Source organism: Aplidium turbinatum, chromosome 16, assembly GCF_918807975.1.
Source record: "Aplidium turbinatum chromosome 16, kaAplTurb1.1, whole genome shotgun sequence".
NCBI classification, from domain to species: Eukaryota; Metazoa; Chordata; class Ascidiacea; order Aplousobranchia; family Polyclinidae; genus Aplidium; species Aplidium turbinatum.
Window position 1 is genome coordinate 17,143,752 of NC_137487.1, and position 24,057 is coordinate 17,167,808.

General features: G+C 36.8%; 1 protein-coding gene across 1 annotated transcript; it reads left to right on the plus strand.

Annotated features, from left to right (window-relative positions):
• The first annotated feature begins 7,210 nt into the window (after window positions 1-7,210).
• Window positions 7,211-23,643, plus strand: LOC145785385 (tyrosine-protein kinase Src-2-like). Its single transcript, XM_082597040.1, has 13 exons — window positions 7,211-7,310; window positions 9,828-10,018; window positions 11,530-11,626; window positions 12,314-12,412; window positions 14,107-14,210; window positions 15,288-15,437; window positions 15,745-15,903; window positions 16,243-16,376; window positions 17,339-17,461; window positions 18,019-18,172; window positions 18,506-18,637; window positions 19,876-20,039; window positions 20,423-23,643. Exons 1-13 carry the CDS (start codon window positions 7,282-7,284, stop codon window positions 20,489-20,491), a joined length of 1,605 nt encoding a protein of 534 aa, XP_082453166.1. The 5' UTR covers window positions 7,211-7,281; the 3' UTR covers window positions 20,492-23,643.
• Window positions 23,644-24,057: the final 414 nt, after the last annotated feature.

The window sequence follows — 24,057 nt, forward strand, 5'->3', positions numbered from 1 at the left end:
GTTTAAACAGGCCCAAACAAGTCCAAACAAGTTTGACACAAGTCTATGAACGATGGTGCAATTTTGGCACATTTTCTAGCAACTTCCATGACGTAATATTCAGTAGACTTGAACGGTTTTATATGACGTTTGATTTGTACAGAGATTGGCCGTAACAAGGCCTAAGTCAATTTTTGGCAGTGTGTTTGAAAGATGTTTATCTGAAGTCTAGCACATCAATCGAGTGCCAATGCGAGGAACTTGCTTGCGCACACCTACAACATTAGAATAATTAAGGCATCACGGGGAGAACGCGTACTCAATTTAAGGACTTATAAATTAGACTTCATCCTGCATGGAATTATTTTACGTTTCTACCTCCCAGACAGCAAAACCTGTGATTTTACATTGATTTAACATCTGTAGATGTTGAATCAATGTAAAATAACGAATTTTGCTGTCTGGGGGTATGCATCAACGGAATAGAACTTTAAATTCTCGCTTCTTGCCATGAAACAGTGTTTTTAGCTTTGCTTGCCGCTATTTCATGGTAAAAAAATTGCAAGTAATTAATGAGCTAACTAATTAACAAAGGAAGCTTTTTGAGCCAAAAAATGGTTAGGAGATAAGAAAAGGCAGGATATTGGCCCAAAATAAACTTAATCTGAAGTGTGGTTGGATGAAGAAAACAACTGTGAACATTGGACAGTCGATAAAGTTTAAAGTAGCCTACAGTTGGTCCTCGACTATACGCAGTTCAGTGTTTGCGGTTTCAACTGTTGAGCTTTTTTTCGTCGAATTAAAGCTTTACGATTAGAATGCTTGTGCAATCCGCTGTAGTGTAGCCCAGTGTTTCTTAAACAGGTGAATGGTTCACCCCAGGGTGAATAAAATTTTTACAGGGGTGAACCAATCAAAAGGGGTGAATAAGGCTGAACCGTCAGAAATGGATGATAGTTTGCGAGCAGGGCGGATATTCCACCTGTTCAGTGAACAGGTGAGCATTTCCAAAAAAAAAATCAAGTCTAAGTTTTTCATTTTTTAATCAAAACTAATTGTTTTTTATAAATTTTACTATTTTTTATTGTTTGATTCTTTTCTAAACTTCAAAAAACTAACTAAAAAGAGAAATGCACTGAAATGTGTGAACTCATCGATGAGAGTGGCATTAGAAGGAAAGATTCATCCTCGATTTGAAAAAGTAGTTGCGAAAGTTCAGGAGCATCTTAGTCACTAGTAAACAATTTTCTACAGTAAATCGACTACCGGTACTGAACTGTTGTTTTTTTGCTTATTGTGATGGTGAAGTTGGTTTGCACTGAGTGTATAAGTACTAAAATTTGGTGACTGTGTTTTGTAGCTTTATATCTCTGGACTCGAGAAATTGTAGATTGCAATGGTAAAACTTAGCTTGAGTTGATCTCAACAAAAATCGAAACAACCTAAGTCATTTTGTGCTGTTATATATAGACCAGATAGTTTTATCATATCATGAGACAAGGGTGAATGAAATCTGGAGATAGATGCTAGGGGTGAACAAAACTAAAAAAGTTTAAGAAGCACTGGTGTAGCCTACAGTACAGTAGCGTTGATAGGGAGGTCTAGGGGTAGCCTACTTTTGGACCCGGGGCCAGAAAGATTTTAAGGGCCAGAAAACTTGAAAAAACACAGCAGATTCTTTGGATTTAACGTGTTTTCTTACAAGTGTCTTAATTTAGGGCCTGAGAATCTCATTGGTGCAGAGCCAAACATATTCTCTCCACGGTCATGGTAGTGTACTGCAGTAGCCTACCTTCCTGAATATCAATGCACATAACTAATCCAAAGTACAGTATATCTAAAGTGCTTAGGTCTCTGCGATGACAGTCTCTAGCACAAGGCATGTTTTAGACATCCAATTAAACAGGTATTAAGCATTTACAGAAGGGTATCAAGCGTTCGTTGTCGTACTCGATTCCTAGCTCCCACGAATGCAAAGCCCTACTGCATTTCCATCGCTTTGTGCTAGCAAGAAAATATATAGTTTTTAACAGAAAATTCTGAAAAACAAGAAGCAAATCAAGATGTGCAGCAGAACAGATTAGTTGCAGATTTATTTCTCGCTTGTGTGTTGGTTTTTATAGACTTGGGCTTGGTTCGATTCCCGGTCTGGCCATAAGGTACTCTGGTTGCACATGCACAATGTTGTACACGTATAGTTCTGTATACGTACAAGGTTGTACAATGTACATGTAGCTCACATGTATATTGCTGCACATACATAATTTTACGAGTGTGTTTGTCATTGATTGGAAAAACTAAAATCCTTTTCCTCAATAATTTGCATTTCGAACAAATTTAAACAGTTCAACTGGTATGAATAAATCGAACATTCTATTTAGTTTGATAATTTACGTTAATAGAGGAAAGGTTGGTCACAGTTCATGCGTGAAAGTTTATTCCATCGAAATAACGACTCACGAAAGTTTTCATGCAAATGATTTAGTCCACTGGTTACAAAAGTTTGTGAGGGCTTAGTCCAATCATAAATGTGAAAACGAGATAAATCTTGTATCAATTGCCAGAGAAACAGATGTGGTGAAATCATCAATTGATTTGCTTTTAATGCTGTCAACGTTTTAACTTCATGTTGCCGACTGAATAAAAAGCCCAAGATGTGTAGCGAAGAGCTTAGTAGACGCGAGTAGCTTAGTGATATATACACACATTACACAGCTACGTCATTTTCCGGTCCGTTGTTTTTTCGTCTAGTTGCGCAGAGACTCCTTCTGTTGGTTTTCGTTTCACGAGTTGTTTTGGGTTATCTAACTACAAAAATTCTGGGATGGTTACAAAATCCTTTCTGAAAAGCTGGGATCAAATAACAAATAATAGTTCTGGAACTCATGTCAAATAGATTCAAGAAGCTGTTTGATGATAGAACAAAACCATGATGCAATTGTTTAGACTGCAACCTAAAGGGGCATTTGAAGATCTGCTTTTAAAGTTAGTTTGTTGCGATCTGTGCAAAGATGGATATCACGTGCTGTTAAGCAATTCTACCTAGCACCAAATCATTGTTGTCTGCTTCCTACCGTTGAAACATAAATTTATTTCTGAAATAACAACATAAACAGACAGTACTTGTTTCAAACACTTCGAACGACTGGCATCCTTATTGCTTGTAGGCTACTCGGGGTGTGACTTTTGGCTTATTTAAACTGACTTTAAATCTTTGTTTCGAAAACGCTTTGCGACAATTGAAATTTGGCGTAGTTTCCTGGCATCTTGAAACAGATTGGTTACTTTTTATTTTGTTCAAATTTCTAAAACTACAATGTTTAGAAGAATGACCTGTTATTGAAGCGTTTGAAATCTTTGCAACCTATCAGGAGAAGACAAAGAATTGTCATGAACAAAACTTACATTGCAGAAGTGTTGGATCTTTTCGTTGTTGGTTAAACATAATTATGTAACATCACTCTCACGCTTTTTTCCGTTAAAATGATGTTTAAGCAAGTGATTTTGTCACAAGCCTGAGTTTTACTATACATTGGTATTAATTTTAAATATCAATGGAATTGGGTTCTGTAGACATGCTAGCAGCAGATAGGATACCCAAATGGCCTTTTGCTGCCCATGGCTTATCAGATTTACTGTAATTATTCAACACTGAGCGTACTTGAGCGTTTTCCTGCGTTTGTGAATCGTATGGAATTGTGACGCTAAGCCTATTGTATACTATTTGGAATCTGATTGGCAAAAAAAGTTTTTTTTTTCTCTTTTTATCGACTAATATTATTTACGCAATTGTTTACAGTACATAAAGCTCCTCATCTCGAGCAACATGGAAATTTTGACTCCTAGACCAAGATTACGTTCTTCCGTAACAAGGATAAAATTCTAAGCGTTAGGCTACTTTACTGAAAAACATAAGTGTAGTCTGTAAAGTAAAATGCCTTCGTACGTTGATAGGTGTCGCTCATTACCAGGTCCAATACTGCTGCAGTACAGTTATATATCTTCTATCTTGTATCCCAGTTATATATCCTTCATCTTGTATATTAAACTTAAAGATGTTGTAATGAAAGCTGTGCTCTAAACGTAAAAAACATTTAAGAATCACAATGGTTCTAAGCCTTTGTCGTAACTTAACCCTTTGAGGACCACGATTTCCAGTAAGATCTTTTATAACCAGCTCTCACATACTGTTTTAAAAGTCTCTGATTTAGACCAACTTGTTGTGTCAGGTGACTTTAATGCCAGAGTTGGCAGGGACCATTGTATGTGGAAGGGTGCCATAGGCCATCATAATATTGGGAAACGCAATGCTTACGGAGAACCGAATATCGTGGACTTTCGTTGTTGAAAGATCTTTTTGTATCAGCATGAGGTCAGAAGGTTTCGGGGTGTAAAAAACGTCTAATTGGCATATTAGCAAGCATCTATTTAACGTATGCAATTGTTGGTTTACGTTGATATAAATCTGATGGAAAAGTTACTTTTTCCAACCATAAGCAGATGACACTCCGCAACAACAAAGCCTTTAACGCGATACAATTTTGAGTTTTACTATTTTGTTGACAAAAATTTAGCATAAAAAATCCATTTCCAACTTTCAACACTCGATACATGGCAAATGCTTCTCTTGGTGCATCGCGCTTACGCCCAGTGACGCAACTTCAGCGAGCTACAGTCTTGCCAGTTCATGATGTGAGTGAGCGTTTTTTCCACATTCACATCATTGGCTCACTGAGATAGTGGCTAAAGTGTTGCTTTTGATTTTTGACTTTGACTTCTTAGTCATAAGGTCAATTCTCCGTCAAGTCAGACTTAGCAGTTATGAACTTTAAACGGAAACAACGAGTGCCTGGTTTTTCATATTGAAGACTTTACAAACTTTCGCTAAAAGTGTGACTGAAAATATTTAAAAATAACATTTTCTCATCTAGTTTTTCAAACAACAGCGAACTCTTATAAACCCTTACGTCCATTGGGAGTGGAGACAGTTTAAACTTGAAAAAAAATAACTTTAACCGTTTGCGAAAGTGACAAACCAGGTCATATTTCTAAGTTACCATGGACGTGCGATTTCATTTCTGTTACTGTTCTAGATCACTACATATTGATGATGACAATATTACAAAAAATACTTGACGCTTTGATGCAAAGAAATTGCCAGCTTCAGATTTTAGCGTTGAAATTCCGTTGATTTCTCCTATATCAAATTTGTAATGTTTTTTGGTTGGGTAACTTATACGTTTGGCTTTTGGCATAGATAGAGTCCACTTACAAGAGAGCCAGGTGTGCCACACAAGCAGGATTGTCTATTGTTTATGCAAGGGCTTTATGTCGTCATCGAAGCAAGTTAGTATCAAAACAAAACACACCGATCTAACTTCCGGTTTGCGTCATGTGCATGCTGTACGAGTTGCAAGCAAGCAGGTCTTGTGTAGTGGGTGCCATTCCAGCTAGCATAACCTTCTCTTTTTACATTGATTACAGACGTTGAATCAATGTAAAAAGAGCCAATTTTTTTAGCTGAAATGTGTAAAGAGATACATCGGCAAGCTTAGTGTGCTTAGACGCACAACAGCACTTTTAAAAAAGGTGTTTCCCAACTTTTTTAGTCACTTCCCTTTTATAAACAACTCGATATCACAAAGTTAAAAGATGTGCTCAACTTTGAAATTGCTGAATTTATGCATCAGTTTAGATTTAATTTATTACCCGGCACTTTTCAAAACTACTTTCAAAAATGCAACAAAATTCACAACCTGACTACTCGAAACTCGACCAATCTAGATTACTATTATTATCGATACACAATCACTAAACTACAACGCTCTATGAAATACTCTGGCTCAAAAATTTGAAATAATTTACCAGTTGAAATTCGCAAATCCTCCTTCACAACTTTTAAAAGAATGCACAAAAAGAAAATTATTGATACATATTATGTAAATGCTAAATTACTAAACACACTTGCAATTGTAACATAAGTTACGAGGGCCTACCTAAATTTTCAATTTCTTATCATCTTGAACAGCTTCACTGTTATTTATTTATTTGTTTCAATTAGCCGGTTATAATTATATCATTAGCGAGTTTGGGGATGGCTGCTTGACTTGAAGACCTTGAATGGTCACTTTGCATTGTCCCGTTGCTGTGATGCTATTATCATTTTCTTTTTATTAATTGTGATCTTTTTAACAGTTTTACTGTACATTATGTATTAATTCATCGCACATCTTTTTCGCAGCAGCCAATAAACATCCATCTATATATCTACTTCAAAATTAATAATTTTTTTATCTGAAAACGAAATCTTCGTTAAATTTTGTTTCTTTGTTCTGCGCTATTAGTGCTGGATCTAACTTACATGAACTGATCAAAATAATCATCAAATCCATGAAATATTTCGTTTAATAAAAACAATAATTTAGCTTAGTTGTAAATTCACAACAAAGCAATTTTCCACTGAGGCTATTGAAATATTCCTTTCGTTCCGCAATTGTTTTATTTTTTCTTCTGTTTTGTTTCTTCAAAAAATGAAGAAGAAAGTGGCACAAGCAGAGACGCAATGTTTCGGGCTTCAAACTTACTGATATAAATTGCTTGGTAATTTTGGCTGTGCAACAAAACACTTTGAAAAAGTCACGTGACTAACCATACACATTTTATACATTCCTTGCGAATCCTGAAAACTGTTCAATCAAAATGATACTCAGTTACTCACGTTTCCCAACACTAATGGAAAAGTTTCAGCAAATGTTATAAATGGATGCTACACATCAACAGGCATTGTGCAATCAACTTCACTTTAGCAGTTTTAGCTTGTATTTGTGACTTATCTGCAGATTTAATGCTTGTGTGATCTGGATGAAATTGCATCACCAAATTTATACATGCAACTATAAGAAGCCACAATATTTCAGCAGATTATAATTTAACTAGTTTATTATTATAAATAAAAATCACTTTCGCTTTCACATTTTCATTCCCTTATCTGCGCAGTGCGCAACACCTGAGATCAACACGTTATCACAGTATCACACAAAAGCAAACAAACAGGATAACACGAAGCTGAGCTTCGTGATCGCAAAGCGTTCAAAAGAAAAAAGACTTTCTGAAGTCTGGTATTTCATTTTCGTGAAGCTTGATGCGCTGAGCGAGTCAACTTGTCTGTTGTCTATAAAGTAGTTACAAGGTTAATTGGAAATAAACTGGTAGCATTCAGTACGGTATCTCAATCTAGTTTCATGTCAATGGAAAAATTGACGGAACTGTAGTTTCAGCAACGAAAGAAGCAAATCATACAAAATGAGTTGCTGCTGTTGTGCATGCCCAAGGTTGGTATGTTGTTTTTATTTGGTAATAATTATACGATTGTTTAGTTGACTAACAGGCGGAGGCTTAGCTGCTTGATAAAGTTATGAACAATGTCATCATTAAGCAGTTTTACAAAATGTTTATGGCATTGTGTGCATTATCTGGTATAATGTTAAGGTCGATATGGATATCTGTTAATAACTAACTACTGGGACTGGGAAGTTATGCAGCCTGTCGACTGTTGAGTAGCCTACAATGCACAAGTTATACAGTGCGCAAAGGTGGGCAGTACAAGCGACGCATAAAACTGCTCAGAAAATTCTGACGCGTTATCATTGTATGCAGTTTATAACTTCGTCTTCACTATTCCCTACTTTGCCGTCACATTGTGTAGTTTCATTGCTAGGCTACAGATTAATTGAAATGATAGAAGATTCACGTTTGTTCTGGGATTTAAACAGTTGCATTTCTCGGCAAAAAAATTGAAAAGAAAAATGAAAATGTTTGGTTTTAAGCTGCAGTCGTAACATAGCTCGTCTATTTCGCCGAAAGTAATCGTCTTATCAAGTGCGAACAACTATCAATCTAACAACGATTGCGGTGGCATAACCTACTGCTGATAAAATAAATTTATACTGATCGTAGAGGTTGATCACTAAAGTTGGTTAAATATTGTGTTAATTTGTTATTGAGTAAATTGAAATCTTAAACGACAAATTGACAAGTTTTGAAACCTTTGCTGAAATTGCCTTGCATCAAAGTTTATGTTAGGCTATAGCAGCAGCCCTAAAGTAAAACTATGCAACCGTGCCTGTCTAGTTCAAGTGAGGCGCATTGCTGTAAAATGGGAAGTCTTGAGTAGCCTAATATCAGGCAAGATAAAGTTGAAAATACCCGAGTTCGGCTACTTGAGGATACGGCTTTACTGTTCAAGAACCACTCTATCGTGAAGCCAATGATGTCATCATGAAACAGGACTTTAGAAAACCGCTTAACCGGAATAAGGCAGTCCATTGAAATTTTACTTTGGTTCCAGCTGGAGGGTAGAAACTAAATACGTGTAGGGTAAGCTTGTGTGACAGCGTCGTCAATTCTACATAATTTCGACCTCAACAGACGTTGAAGATTGAAAACAGGAACAGGTTATTTAAATAAGCTTACGTAGCCCACTCATGCATGCAAATGGATGCTGGTAGCCTACCTTGGCGTTGAAACTATGTAAAAGCTGATATCAGTCAGACGTCAAATTTCGACAAACAGTCCACTACTGAGTTGTAGCCAGTCACATTAGTCAGTTGGCTACAAACCTTCATGGTTTTAGCAACTGTAGCAAGTTTTGTCTCTTACAGTTTCTGGATAAGCTACCGCACTACAAATATGGAAATAATAACTGCCAAAGATTGATTTATCCATGCTATTATACATAATGGACAATACCCATACGCATAGTTGCACATATAGATTGAGAAATTATGACTAATGAGACCAAAGATAGATAGTAGCAAGCACTCGGATAGTCTTAGGTCAATCAGACTTGTGAAGAATTGTGTTGCAAAAGCAACAGAGAAGCTATGAAAAGCAGTCACATAACAGACTTAGCATTTTACTTCCCGTTACTGAACAGGCAACATAAATTTATACATCTTTGGCGTTGCGTAATCGCAAACTAAAGTCGTCGTAAAGTAAAGCAGTAACGTAGCCAAAGAGGGTTATTACGAACTTTGAATTCTTCTTTCGAAAAGTGTGAGGCGTTACGATAATTGAAGCAATATTAATAATAATAATTGAAGCAATGTTAATAATAATAATAATTATCATTGATTCAATTGTCATGACGTCACTCACGCTTCAGCAGAGAGAGAGGTTAAAGTTCACAACCCCCAGGTTTGCAAATGAAGTGAAGCGTATTAAAGATTTTTATTTGATAAGATTTTAGTACCTGTTGAAAAGATTCTGAATTGGTTTGCTTGTAGACCTTCATCTAAAGTTGAATTACTGAGTGTTCCATTACTTAACGCAAAAGTAACATTATTGTTTGAGTAGGCCTAACACGTCTTCTCATTTGGATGAAAGCAAATATTGAATGAAGTCTGTATCATTTTGAATATGCTACTGTTGACTTTTTGTGCATCACACCTTCACAATTAGTTTTTATTCACAATATACATATATTGCTAGAATATTGTTTGAATATTAACATATTTATGATCTTTGGAAGCTCAAAATCCTTTTGTGAACCATGTTGGGGGAAATATGTGCTTGAAAGTTTTGATTTTTAACGTTTTATGTGATGTCATAATTGCGTTGTTTTTCTTGGCTACACTTATTGTGACATCCATATTTTTCGTTGTAATATCTATATACACACATGTTGATTGTTGGTATGCTTATTATTTCAGATTTGCAGTCAACACGGCAGCAATAAAAAAGCTAACTTTTATGAAAATTGCAGTGATATAAGCGAGTTCCATTTCATGCTTATTGCTGAAAAGCAAAGGCTAATAACTGACCACGAAAGTGATTTGTTAAACAAACAGGATGCTTCGGTGTTGCCCATGCTGCGGGGGGAGTGAAAACAAGTCAAATGGACGCCAGGGGAACACCACCATGGGCGCTAGCAACGTTATGTTAACCCCTGTGAACCCGATCATCCAGCAACCCTCGTCGTACCCAAACTCACATTTTTCACCTGAGTTACCCATGCCTCCTGTTTCACCTTCGGCTGCACGTAAGGAAACTGGGTTCATTTTGTTGATAATAATTAGCATTATTTGTTGAGAATCTTTGAACGTAGATCTTAGTGATGGTCACATTTTTTGGCTGATTTGACTCATCCATAAAATGATACTTTCGAGCTAATATTGGGCTTGAAATAATTTTCTCGGCGTAGGCTGCACGTCCACTTGCAACTGAAGTTAAGATGGTTGTTAATTAGACACTATTAGGTTAGCCCAGAGGCGTGTAACGTGGGCCTACGGACCGTGTGCCCATGAAAAGGGAGAACAATCCCTTTTTTGTCAGCCACCGGTAGGCAGCATGTATGTTACATGGAGGTGCGACTCGCGATCTAACACTGTAAGTATATTTGGCCCTCAGATGGAAACGGTTGCCCAATCTTGTCAGCCTATGCACGTTATTCAATCAAATTTATTGCCAGTTATATACGCTTTGCTACGGTAAAGACTGAAATGTTGTCAAATATATTGGTCTGATAAAACAGACTGAACATGACCAAAGAATAAACGCGAAGCACTGATTATGTTCTCGTTAACTGCCACTGGCTCTTTAAAGAGCCCGAACTCTTGACAAATAGACGATTTCAACAGTCCGTGTAAGGTGTTACTTTGTTTTCGTGTAAATGTCATCGCTCAAACTTTTACCTATGTAATTTTTTTTCCTTTCTAAGTTACCGGTACAGCTAGTTCAGTTCAAAATCATACCCACGATGAACTGCAAGAAAATATTATGCGGAGCGTCAGCTTTTTCAAAGCAAACATCTAAAAGTTGCCTAACACAGGCTCATTGTTTATGCCGACACAACAATATCAAAAGATACGAAAAAAACAGAATGTTTTCAGCTTGTACGGAGTCCTTGTCAGAATAACTTTTTTCTTAAATAGATTGATTATTATGCTTGAAGAGGCGTGTCCAGGGACGTGGCAAGCCCAAAATTTCGGTGGGAGAAGCAAATAAGTGTTTTGCAAATGTGAGTGAGCCCACCTTTCTCCAGAAAACTTTGAAAAAATGCTTTTAAAATGCGCATTCTGAAAGCACTGTGAACCTAAATCAATAATGAAACTTTGACAAATGATGCTGTAGCAGAGGGTGAAATGTATATTTAAAATATTTTTTGAGGGGGGGGGGGCAATTTCCCCCCTGACTACGCCCTTAGTTGTATCTTCCCTTTATATTGTTCAATCGTGTGTTTTTAATAATAATGCCGTCATGCTTTTTAGTCTTGTAATTTAGTTGATATTGTCAAAGTGTTTCATTTTTGTCGTCTTTTTGATCATTTAAACTCTACCATTCCAGTTGTAAGGAGTTGCTTCTTAATTACATGTTTAAGAAATATATATATGCAATAAAAGTGTCACTCCACAGTTTGCCACATCTAGGTCGCTTTTAGTGTTTATTCACTCTGTTTCCTTTTACTTGACGTTTGGGTCTATTTTTGTATTATTTTTATCATAGCATATGTGAGGCTAAAGAAATGTAACAACAAAGCATACTTTGTCACAGCTGGTGCGCTCAAGTATGTTGCGATGTACGACTATGACGCACGGACAAATGATGATTTAACATTCAGAAAAGGAGAGCAAATTTATATTCTGAACACGTAAGTGGAAAGTTACTGCTGCGTCGACACATTTTAGACAATATTTTGCATAAAATACTAATGAAAATGTTTTTGGTTGTTCGCGTTGTACAGTATGGTGCAAAACCGCTCTTTGATCTTCGCTTATGCCTTTGCCATTTTTGAACATAATTTAGTATCAACCTCCCCCGTCATGTATTTTCTCTCTCATTGAGCTAATGAGTTAGTCCTTTTTTACGTTGATTTAATCTCTGTAGCCGTTGAATCGACGCATAAAATGAGTACCTTTCTGGCTGGGCCAGCTTATCCTAAAGTTATCTGAAGCCTATGGCAACACTACACAATTTGGCCGCTATATTTGGCACAATTTAGCCAGATGTAAGATAGGCCCATATATTTTAGATGAATTTACACAACTTTTATAATGGCCTCATGGCAGTATTTTGCTTACCTAGGGAAACCTGCATTAAGCCACACGTCAGTCATAGTTGTCCTGTTTATAGAAGTTAATCTTTGAAATCATATTCATCTACAACTCATACCTGGTATTTCATACTGTGGCCATTCTTTGGTAAAAGCTGTGACGTAATCCAAACTAACCTGACATCCGGTCATATATGAACAATTACTTAGACCGAGCTTGCCATGTCAAATGTCAGCTACAGTTTCCACTGAAACTGATTTTTACATAATGACGTTGTTTTACAGTGAAGGGGATTGGTGGCAGGCCCGGTCAGCCAAGAGCGGCCGTGAGGGATATGTCCCAAGCAATTACGTGGCCCCGATGGGCGGATTGGAGTGCGAAGAGTAAGAAATTGAATTTTAGCACTTACGTAGTGTAGGTTAATGTTTTTTTATCGTATTCATGTTCTCACAAACTTGTAAGCGCTTTTTACTTTTAAGAAACATCGACGTCAGCTAATTATTAAACCTTTACCACAACTATGTACTTGGTGAAATTTATCAATATAACTTAAACATTTTTTCCTTTCAAATTGTCTGTAAACCCAGAATTGTCAACCGGGACTAAATTTCACCTCTTGAAATGCATTTCATTCATCATAGTTGTAAAAAGTAGATAGAAAGACTGTATGATGTATAATTTTAATTATATACAGTATAACTGGCTAACTGTATATAACTGGCTAAAGTAAAAAAAAATATGTACCATATTGTAGAAGTAGCACCGGTGGCGTATTTTTAATCTGCAGGTCACTGCAGCAGATGTAGTGTTTTGACCGGTAGACACCTTAAAGATACAATTTTCCTTATAAATCAGCTGACTGCACTCCTTGTGATCCTTTTAGCACGCTATAGAATTGATTCTTGCTTTGAACTTTGTTTAGTAATTAAGCGAAAAAGAGCAATGGCAGTGTTCGGAATCAAACCCACGTCCGCAAAATTATTATCCCCCTAAGTCTAAGAGTGGTGGGATGGCGCAACGGATAAGGCGTTGGCTTTCCAATTATACAATCCTGGTTCGACTACCGGCTTCAGCTGGTTTTAAAACACCGCTCACCTCTACTACCTAGGGCGTAATAAATTGGATGGGCATAATTGCTGCAGGAAAGGCGGCCGATAGAAAGGAACTGGTCACCCTACTTTATTTAGTGCCGAAGGCTTAGTACAGGGGTCACCAAACTTTTTTCTCTGAGGGCCGGATTGCTGCGAGATTAACAGCTGCGGGCCGGATGCAATTTGCGAATAGATATACTGTACAACTATTTAGAATCTCCATTGACTTGAATTGAACACAATAAATGGCAAAGTCAGCGGTGGAATAGCAAAGTTGTGATGAAAATCGAAAGGTTGCTGGAAAAGTTATCCCCTGCTGTGCTATAGTAGCCTACAGAGCATCGTGCTCTTGAAAAAACATTACATCTTTCCAAATTTGACCTAGGCTGTCTCCATTTGTGGTGGCCTAATGATAAAAACAATGATAAAAAACAGTTGTAGTGCAGCTGTTATTTCCGGAGCACGTGGCGGGCCGGGTAAAATCAGTTCGCGGGCCGGTTCTGGCCCGCGGGCCGTAGTTTGGTGACCCCTGGCTTAGTACAATGAGAACCTTATCTTCTCATACCCAACACTTGAATCAAGTATGGGACCACCTAAGAGACCAAACCATTATGCCAGTCTTCATCTACCGGATCGTTCGTTTAATTAACTTCATATGAGAAAGTTTCGAGAACGACGCTCGTAATATCACGTTGTTGCTGCAGTGACCTGCAGATTAGAAATACGTGCACCGGTGTTGCAACCGTGCCAAATTGGTTAAATTACGGTGGCGAAAGCTTTATTAATATATTATACATATACAAGTTTCCAATCTTGACTGGAATAAAAAAAATGAGAGGTGATTTATGATTTTATAAACTTGTTAAGAACAAGAATATACGATCTTTGGAAAGGTTTTGGGACCTTTAAATTATCCGGGGTTCTGTCTAAAAGTACCCTCGGTATTCCCCTGCTAGCCAAACTAACAACTATAACTTTTTGCATAGATGGTTCTTTGGGAAGATTAGTCGCAAAGAGTGTGAAAGGATGTTGATACAGCACCACACAACCAGAGGAACATTCATGATAAGAGAAAGTGAAACAGCTGTCGGTAAGCTTAATGTTAATTGCGTTTAAATAAAGTATTTGCACAAACGAAGAGAGATATGAAATTGGCTATACCACTCGTGGCAAGTGGCCACCCAACTCATACGCCTTTTATGATGATGCTGTTTTGATTGAGATGTTTCTCAAGCATTCAACCTTCTTGTCTGCCAATCAGTTTTTGGTATTTCTATGGCTCTTTTCATACATCCTATGATTATTTTGATCATTTATGGAACCTTTATCGAATGTCTTGTTTCGAATTCTTAATATTTGAAATCACTCTTAATAAAATTATCATAAATTTAGGATTTCTACTTTTTTCTTCGCCAGGGCAGTCACTTTTGCGACATAAATTACCATAATTTACAATATGATTGCTTTAAAACGAATAAAGATAATTCAAAACAGTTCAAACATTTAATTCTGACCTAGCATAATAATTATTAATGACATCAAACAGAAACCACTCAAACACTAAGTTAACAAGCACTATGCTACATCAGTGTACGGCTGTACGTGTTTCCACTCTTGTCCAAACAATTCGAAGGTATCAAGTTTCAGATGCACTGTCGTGCGCATGATTAGCCCGATCACGGCGATATGACCACTTGTGATATTTACTGTCTGACTTGTAAACGAAGTCGCACAAAAATCAGCACCCCATGGATTGGTCACTCCTTTTATGGGATCTAATTTGAGGGGCTATTCTTCATTATACACCTACCTGTAAGAGAGTTTGGTTAGCTTCTTTATTTGGTATGCCTTTATGGACCAATAAGTTAACCTTGTGTCCAGTAGATTTTTCTCTGATGAAGTTACGCAATTACAATGTGTTTTATATGTAAATATACTGTATAAGTACATAAAGTCACTATTATCAAACTAATTTTAACAGCCTGTTTCGTGGGATGTTCAGTTGTTTTTATTTCTGACCATCACAGCGAAAACAACATAGCAAAGGTCTAGAAAGAGGTAGAAGCGACAAAACGCGAAATTTATAACGCGCTTGATACTGAAGTAAGTAATTAAGTTAAAAGAAAATTGGTACGGTTCATATTCACATGAATTGTACTGCAAACAGGTACATATTCTCTTTCTATAAGCGATGAAGACCCCGGAAAAGGCTCCATAGTGAAGCACTATCGTATAAGACAATTAGACAACGGAGGCTTTTACATCACCACAAGAGCTCAATTTCCTGATCTTCCTGGACTTATAGCCCACTACCAATGTGAGTTTGATTGTGTTCCTTCACACAGATTTATCTAATTTCATGCATAAAAAACATAAAATATTATCATAATTTGATTGGGAGAAGTAAAACAGCAATAAAAAAACACAAAAAAAACAGCATAGACTAAAGCTAAACTTTGGACTCAGCTGAAACTTAAAATATGGTCTGATGGGTACCTATAGATATTGATCTGATGGGTACCTATAGATACCGTGTTGCTGATCCCTGATATTCACCTTTTAACACCAAGATAAGCTAGACGCGATACATCATCTGTTGGTATAAATAAAACTATTCACAACAGCTTCCGCTGACGGCCTGTGCTGTCGGTTGACGAGTCCCTGTCCCCCTGGGGATACCCCAGCGACTGTGACAATAGCGAAAGATGTTTGGGAGATTGATAGAGATCAGCTGACCCTCCAGAAGAAGCTAGGAGCTGGAATGTTCGGAGAAGTCTGGAAAGGTTTGTCAATATTTCTTTTAAAACCGGTAATATCTTGTCCGACATATAAGTTAGCTGCTTTGTACGGCACTGCTGTCCACTGCAAACTTCACATTTCTTGAAAACAACAATGGTGAAAATATGAAATTCTTTAATACTCATGTTTTTTATGGCGTTGGTGGTTTTGTATTGAGTTGCTTAAGTTATTTAAAACCCACAAGGTTTGTTAACGAAGGTGAATATACTGTGGGTTCAACAAGCTTCGTAATATTTAGCATCCTCTCGCCTACGTATACCTCCCACGTCTTTTGGAATTAAATTGTATCAATTTTATCATTCCATATTATTGGCACTTTACAGGATTATGGAATCAAACGACTGAAGTCGCGATTAAGACGCTTAAGCCTGGAACGATGTCCCCACAAGCCTTCTTGGAAGAAGCGAAGATCATGAAAATGCTACGACATGAAAAACTCGTCAATCTCTACGCAGTGGTAAGAATTAGTATGCAATGGTTCAACAGCGTTGCTGGCGGTTAAAACATTTTTGCTGTATCAATAACAATATACACCAACGGTTCTTAAAGTATTTTCAACACTCAGAACACTTTTTGGGTCTTGTGTTAGTCCAAGAATGCATTTGTAAGAAGGTGAATGTTTCCAAAGTTTTCCTATCGACACACCAACAAGCAAACGACACACCAACACACCGACACACCAACAAGCAAACGACACACCAACAAGCAAACGACACACCAACACACACCAACAAGTAAACGACACACCAACACACCGACACACCAACACACCAACAAGCAAACGACACACTGGATGGAAGTGACGTGTAAGATTTCCTGACTTTTTTGTGGTAATAAGACCGCCAAGCGCGTTTTCTTTTGGACTGGAATACTAATCGATATTTGGTTTCAATAATAGCCACGTCAGGAAATCCTATTTTGCATAAATAGGACTAAAATAAAATTATGCTATATGTATTGCCGCTTCAGCTAGGCCTGTACGAGTGTTTGCCTTTCATTGTAATCGAAAGGAAATAGATGGGGAATGGGAATACTGCAATTAAATCATAAAATTGTATCGATTTAACGAATGCAAACATTTAAACAATGTCAAAGAAGACTAATTTGCTGGGTGGGTAAATAAGCTATCTGTCCAGGTTGTTATCAGCTACTTTGTTTATTTCAATTTTCATGTAAGATTTTGAAAATATACATGTATTTGATGTTGTTGTATTTAGCATTTTAACAGAAGAAAACAAATAGAAATATTCACTTCAATAAATTAACGATTACACAATACGCACGTGTAAACATAACATTATAAATGTCTGTTTGCTGTAATCGTTACGGAAGATGGATGTTGCCTCCTTCAGTTTTATCAACATTCTTTGTCGATTTTAAAGGCTAGGATACTCAAAACAGCTTTTTCTTTATTTACAGGTTTCAACTGAACCGATTTATATCGTAACGGAATTTATGTGCCACGGTAGTTTGTTGGATTATCTAAAAGAAGGCCAAGGGAGAAATTCCAACCTCATAGACCAAATTGACATGGCGTCTCAGGTATGACAAGTCTGAGACTAATATGAAGTAATCAGTTTGAAGATCAACAACATTTGAAAGAATAGAGAGAATTAGTTGCTTCTTCTTCTTACTGCACTACAAGCACGGATCACCTCCGCATGTCATCAATGACATCATTAGATGACCTCAGAAATATCCTCCATGGTATCATTGAATGACCTCCAGAATAGCAACCAGTTAAAGCTCACAAATTTATCGCGTCAAAACTGATACATTTATTTGTTCAATGCTGGTCGAGCGGTGATCGCCTTCGAATTTGGTAGGTCTGGGATCGATTCCAGGTCGGGTCACACCAAAGACTTTTAATACCATACCGATTATGTTCTTTCTTGCATGCCGAAGTGAGGATAAAACGAGTAATAATGTGGTTGCATTGTTAAGCTGATGCAAAGTTTAAAATGAGCTCTGTTACTAAAAGACCTTAGCAGTTGTAGAGCGACAATAAATAAAAGCATGAAATTATCATTATTTGTTCAACACAAATACAATGAACCTGCATGTTTTGACATATAAAGTGAAACTGTTCTTTTCAACAGATTGCTGCCGGTATGGCCTTCATTGAGCGCAACAACTACATCCATCGAGATGTTCGAGCGGCTAATATTTTAGTAGGAAAGAACCAAGTTTGTAAAGTCGCCGACTTTGGTCTGGCTCGCTTGATCGAAGATGACGAGTACAACGCACACCAAGGTAGGCCGCTGCAAAGATACCGGCCCTGTCCAAAGACCATTCGTTGATCACTGACCATTCAACGTCATAGCTACGTAAACGAAGGAGCCATCTTGTCTTCTGTCACTAAACTTAAATGCTTATTTATGATATCAACTGAATATATCTTAGATTTTTGGACTCATCGAGTTTTCAAAGCATTAACACTGAACAGTAAAAACTTTAACTTGAGCTTGTTTTAGATTTAACTAAAAATGAATAAAACAACAATAGAATAGCCATAGAGGTTGTGGTTGTAGGCCTACAGGTTATTAAGCCATTCACTCATTTGTTTCGTAATGTCTGTTATTGCAGGCGCTAAGTTCCCCATCAAGTGGACTGCTCCAGAAGCGGCGAGCTTCGGCCGCTTCACGATCAAGTCCGATGTATGGAGCTTCGGTATCCTCCTCACTGAAATCGTCACAAAAGGGCGGATACCTTACCCAGGTAACACCCAATGCTCATCTGTGAAATTGAAACAATTTGCAAACAATGCAACGATGAAAGTATGTAGGTCAAACAATAATATCCCAAGCAGTAAATCAGTTATTTTTTTACATTGATTCAATGTCTGCAGACGTTGAATCAATGTAAAAAACGACTGATTTGGTGTCTGGGATTGTGCTGCAGCTTGGGATTGTTCGGTCTATTAAAGTACCGGTATATGCTTTCAATGTTGGCACACGACACATACACAGTAGGAAACATAGGCTACATATGCTAAAAATTGAATGAGGCTGTTCACCAGGCATTTAGTTAAATAACATGATGCCTTGATTTCAGCAAACATGGTTCTATGTTTTGCCATGCTAGACAGGTAGGCACTATCTGGTCTAGCCTTCTGAAGAAGTCAGTCGTGTCTGATTGACGAAACGTAGGAATAAAAGCACATTGTCACTTTATACATCGTGTGATAGTTTAGCTTAATTTAGTAGAACCAGTAGAACGCATCATGTTATAGGTTACATAATGTTTACTTGCTTTTTTCGAAACAATCAATCATTCTGACCGGTCACCCAATTTGTTATTTGACGCCATTTCCTCGTTTGGTTGTAAACCTAACTCTCAAAACGAAAGTATTGTATTGTCAATAAGGTTCATTGCCCCCCGAGCAAACAATTCCCCACAACGTTTTGTATAAAGTGAAACTTCCGTGGCTACTGTCGCTAACTACCGGCGATAAACGTTTATTGTACTTGATATTTGTTTGTGATCATTGCAAACAGCAATGAAGTTATAAATTCAAGCAACTTTTTGGTATGCAATGCAAGATTGTTTTTTCACCGCTTATGATGCTGTCACTGCTTATTGCTGATCTCTGAATATTGCTGATTCGTTTACTTAAAAAATAATTCTTCGCCGGAGTGATAAAAAAAATATAGAATGCAATGAAATAACAATTATTATAATTTTTATATTATAGTATATATATTATATTATAAGTTTTATAATATATATATTATATATTATATTATAATTATTATATTATAATTTTATAGATTTGCATTTTTTCTTTCAGTAGGTCTATGTCATGGCTTCTTTGACTTATGGTGTTTGAGAGTTGGCTATAGTATACTGTACAATGTACACTGATGCTGCCAAGTACTGGGAAAAGTTCACGAAGTACTAATCCATATCATGGTGTACTTGGCAATTGATAACATTGCCTTTTAAAATTCCCCAAGGTATGATGAACCGGGAAGTACTAGAAAGGGTCGAAGCAGGGTACAGAATGCCTAAGCCCCCCATTCAATCCCCTCAGCCGCCATGCCCGGACTCCCTGTACGAACTCATGCTTCAATGCTGGCACAGAGATGAGATGCAGAGACCCACATTTGAATATATTCAAGTAAATATATCAATGTCTTTTTAATGTAAAGCCATGAAGATAGAACTGTATAAAACGAAAACGTTTTTTAAAGCAAAATCAATGACAAGTCACTATACGGTTATTTCTTAAACGTGTCGACTCAAAAGTAAGTTTTGGAAGCATGGCATTGTTTTTACCCACTTTAAGTAAAATTTTCAAAACAGAGAACAGAATTACCTCTTTGAAGTACGTAACCATAATGTGCTTTGCTTCTATTGGTGAACAGCAAACTGCGGTATCACGAAATTAAGTTTTAAAATAAATTTAAAAAAAAGGGAATAATAAAAGATATTAATAAATAAATTTCGAAGAGATGCTTGGACGCAAATCTTATATTCATTTGCATTGTTTGAATTTTACAGGGATTCTTGGAAGATTACTTTACTGCTACTGAGCCTCATTACCAAGAGTCGGGCGAAGGAGCCTTCTAATTTATGACCAGATGGTATTGCTGAGCGATAGCAAGAAAGTGCGGACAGGAGGAGATGCTGCCCATTATCTACGTCTTCTTCGCGATGAATAGACATGTAGTAGACTGATAAACTTATATGAAGAGCAGTGGAATACCATTTTTATTTTGGATTAGCTCTTCTTGCTGAACAATGGGTCATCCAGTTACCAAAACGCTGCTTTACTTGCGTGTTAATCAGCAACAAGTTGTCTTCATTGAATGGCAAAATAGTAGATTTGATACTGAAAATTTTCAGTTTCAGAACCATTGCTGATTTGGAACAAAGGTATTTTCAGAACATTTTTACCACATGTTGGCGACAGCCCGACAGGAGACTAATTTTATCATTGATTCTATACTAATGTTTTTTTTTGTTTTGTCTGAAAGGTATGATATATTCAAGTTTGCTGTTTTTTATTTGTCTTTTAACAGTTACTTTGTACAATTTAAATATTAATCCAAGCGTTGTCTCACAGATTGTATGCTTTTTAACTTCTTTGTGTAGTAGAATAATGAATGAAACTCGTTTTGATCGCCTTGAAATTATAGGAAATTGATGCTACCAAGGGCCACTTGATGTTGTGACAACGAATAGGCTGCCACTGGAAAAAGGGACGAGTTTTCTTCCGATTGCATTTTTCTCACTTTTAGAAAAATTGTGCTCTGTAGCTAAACTCTATACTTTTTACTCACCTTCGGGTTTTACCACTTCATTAATGACTCTAAACAAAATGACAAAAAATGGCGCGTGAAAATATCTATAAATAGAATGAGTTCAGCAGAGCAGCTTACGTGTTAGTTTTGTTTTGGCAAGAAAACAAAATTGTGCTACAGACACCAAACAAAAAGCAAATAATTCGCACAAGGATGGGAGTGAAAGACCAAAAGATCACCACAGTCAGCTGCTACTCAAACGTTTAAATCAATAATACCAAAAATTAAGTACAGTAATTAAACACAAATAATAGTTAATACAGTAGAATTCGCCTAATTCGTTACCTCAAGAGGATTAGAAAAAATGGCGATTTAGGCGAATTGACGAATTATGCAAACAGGTCAGAACTATAACAAGTTCTGCCGGAACCGACAAAAATGTGACTAATAATGCGAACTGACGAATTAACCGATGACGAATTCTACTCCTGTGTACTGTGAAATAAAAAAACACGGCAGCAAAAACATAGCCTAGATGACTATCACTTTGCTTCCTCGGATCTCAGTTGATTCGTTGGCTTGAATGATTTTCAATTACTTTGTACATTGCTTGATCCATGTTTATTTCCCATGACGTGTGTTGTAATGTATTTTCTGCATTGAAATGATTAAGGTCATTGAAGACTTGCAGTCTGTTTTTGAGTTTTTGTAAACAATTTTTCTGTTTTTGAATCTTTGTCAATGATTTCCATGTTTTTTGAAACATCTTCCGTGAAAAGCTGTCCCTGTTATACAATGTTCGTATGAAAGATGGTTCATCGACGTTTTGTTGGAAGTGTTATTCTTATACATTTAGACCATTTTTCATTACAATACACGTGCAAGATAGTCGGTTCATTTAATTCGTGTAAATTTGGCTGCTTTGTCGATGTAAATTGACTTTATGTTATTAATCATTGATCCGGTAACGTTGACAGGGGTGCCCAGAAGGTACTTTTTGACCCGGGCCCGAGATAATTTTAGGGGCACAAAACTTTTTTCAAGGGGCCGGGAAAAATCAATAAACTACAAGGGATACAGTGTATTTTCCTTATAAATATTTTCATTTCTAGTCCAAAGATCTGATTGGTACCGGGCCCAAAGTCTTGTTCTCAACGGCTCTGCATTGATCGGTACGTATCGGCAACCACAACCTGAAACCCCTATGGTACAAATTTGATGTTTTCTTAAAACTCCATGTAAATTTTTGGAATTAATATGATTGAGTTTGAAACAAACGTTTACATACGATTCTTGCCAATGGCATGATTCATTCTCTGAGCGTTTTAACCATTGAACCAGATTATACGTTTTTCTAGACAAAGGACAGACAATCAGTGAGTCACACTTTTGTTGTCAAACGGCTTACGTAACTACTGCTGCATAAATAACAGAATAGATGTATAAGAATGCAAAAAGTGGGTTTATAAAAATGTTTTGAAGGCCACTTCAACACAACGCTCACCTTTGTCGTTAACCCAGAGCTTGTCGACTAAAATCAAGGTTCTATCGTTGAAAATTTTTTCAAAACTTTGAGTTTTCAGTTATCCCATTGTGTTTTGATGCCTGTCAGCGATATTTTGTTTGTTCTTCTGTCATTACAACTAAACCAGAAACTGATCTGACACAAAACTCGAGTTTTAATCTTCGAGCCAATGCTAGAAACCTATTTAGAGCAATGGTTTTCAATTTTTCATTGTGACTAATACACAAACGGGATTTCATTGTGCAAAATTAAACCATAGTTCCATTTTCGAAATTGTATTGCCGTCTTGATTATGTTAGTTTATGCCGCTATACTGTATATATTTGCGCATATATTGTACGACAAAAAATACGTGAGAGCTTCACCCGTATAAAATAGTTTTAAATTTAGATTGCCATATCAAAATACATAGCTGACACTCAGCTGCGATCGGGGCTTCCAATGCAGGCTGTTGGGAGATTAGCAACCACTTTTATTGTGCTTCATCGTTTGGAAGTGTTATGCGTATTTGTTCCTACCGACGGCCTAACTTATCTTGCGTTGCGTATTTTAATTGTTCATCATGTAAACCGCCTAAAAACTAAAAGATATTTTGGGTAATTGTTTTTATCAACATGCTCTAAAATCTTTCAAAATTTTTTTTGTTACTTGCATTTTTAAATAGTAGCAAATGAGGTGCATTTTCGCACCTTGCGTTGATGTGGTCCGTTACAGATGTAACGTAAACATCTTGGCCTTGTAAAGCGTATAATATTTTCGTGTGCATAAAATTCATTCTCACGTTCAAGTACTATCAGTGCACTTAGCATAACGTCTTTAGAATTAAACCTATATACAGTTACTCATAATAATTTTTGTAATATTAAAACGTGTTTATTCGAAATTTGTATTGCTTTATCACATAAATAATTATTTGCTGAAAATCTGTCTAATAAATTCTGTTTTAATTGCGATAGGTATTGAACCATTATTCGAAGATGCATTTCAGACAGTCTGCGGTTTTTGCTTTTGTTTGTTGACAAAGCTTAGCCTAACTAAACAATTTTAAAATGTGAATTTTTTATATTCTTGTGATCAGTAGCTCATAGTTGGCGTAGTTAAAAATAAAATTTTAAGGGGAGAGAAAAGCAACTGATGTTGAGAGGCAAACATCATTCAACATGGATTGCAATGATATTAAGACATATTTTTTGGGCAATTGTCCCCCAACCCCCTCTCATAGTGGTTAATTAAAATGATACAACTCTTAGGTGCTAACCACAAACCAAGCCATCATGGTACAAAATAGGGACAGTAGGCCTACATTACGGGACGCGCAACTCCGTTGTTCCGCCAACATTAGAAGGGTCAATTGCCAATTTGACATT

Excerpts from the sequence above, each read along its gene's own strand:
- LOC145785385 (XM_082597040.1), top strand. The coding sequence starts at position 7,282 with ATGAGTTGCTGCTGTTGTGCATGCCCAAG. Across the intron at positions 14,211-15,287 it reads AGAAAGTGAAACAGCTGTCG|GTACATATTCTCTTTCTATA; the intron begins GTAAGCTTAATG and ends TACTGCAAACAG. Across the intron at positions 20,040-20,422 it reads CCACATTTGAATATATTCAA|GGATTCTTGGAAGATTACTT; the intron begins GTAAATATATCA and ends TGAATTTTACAG.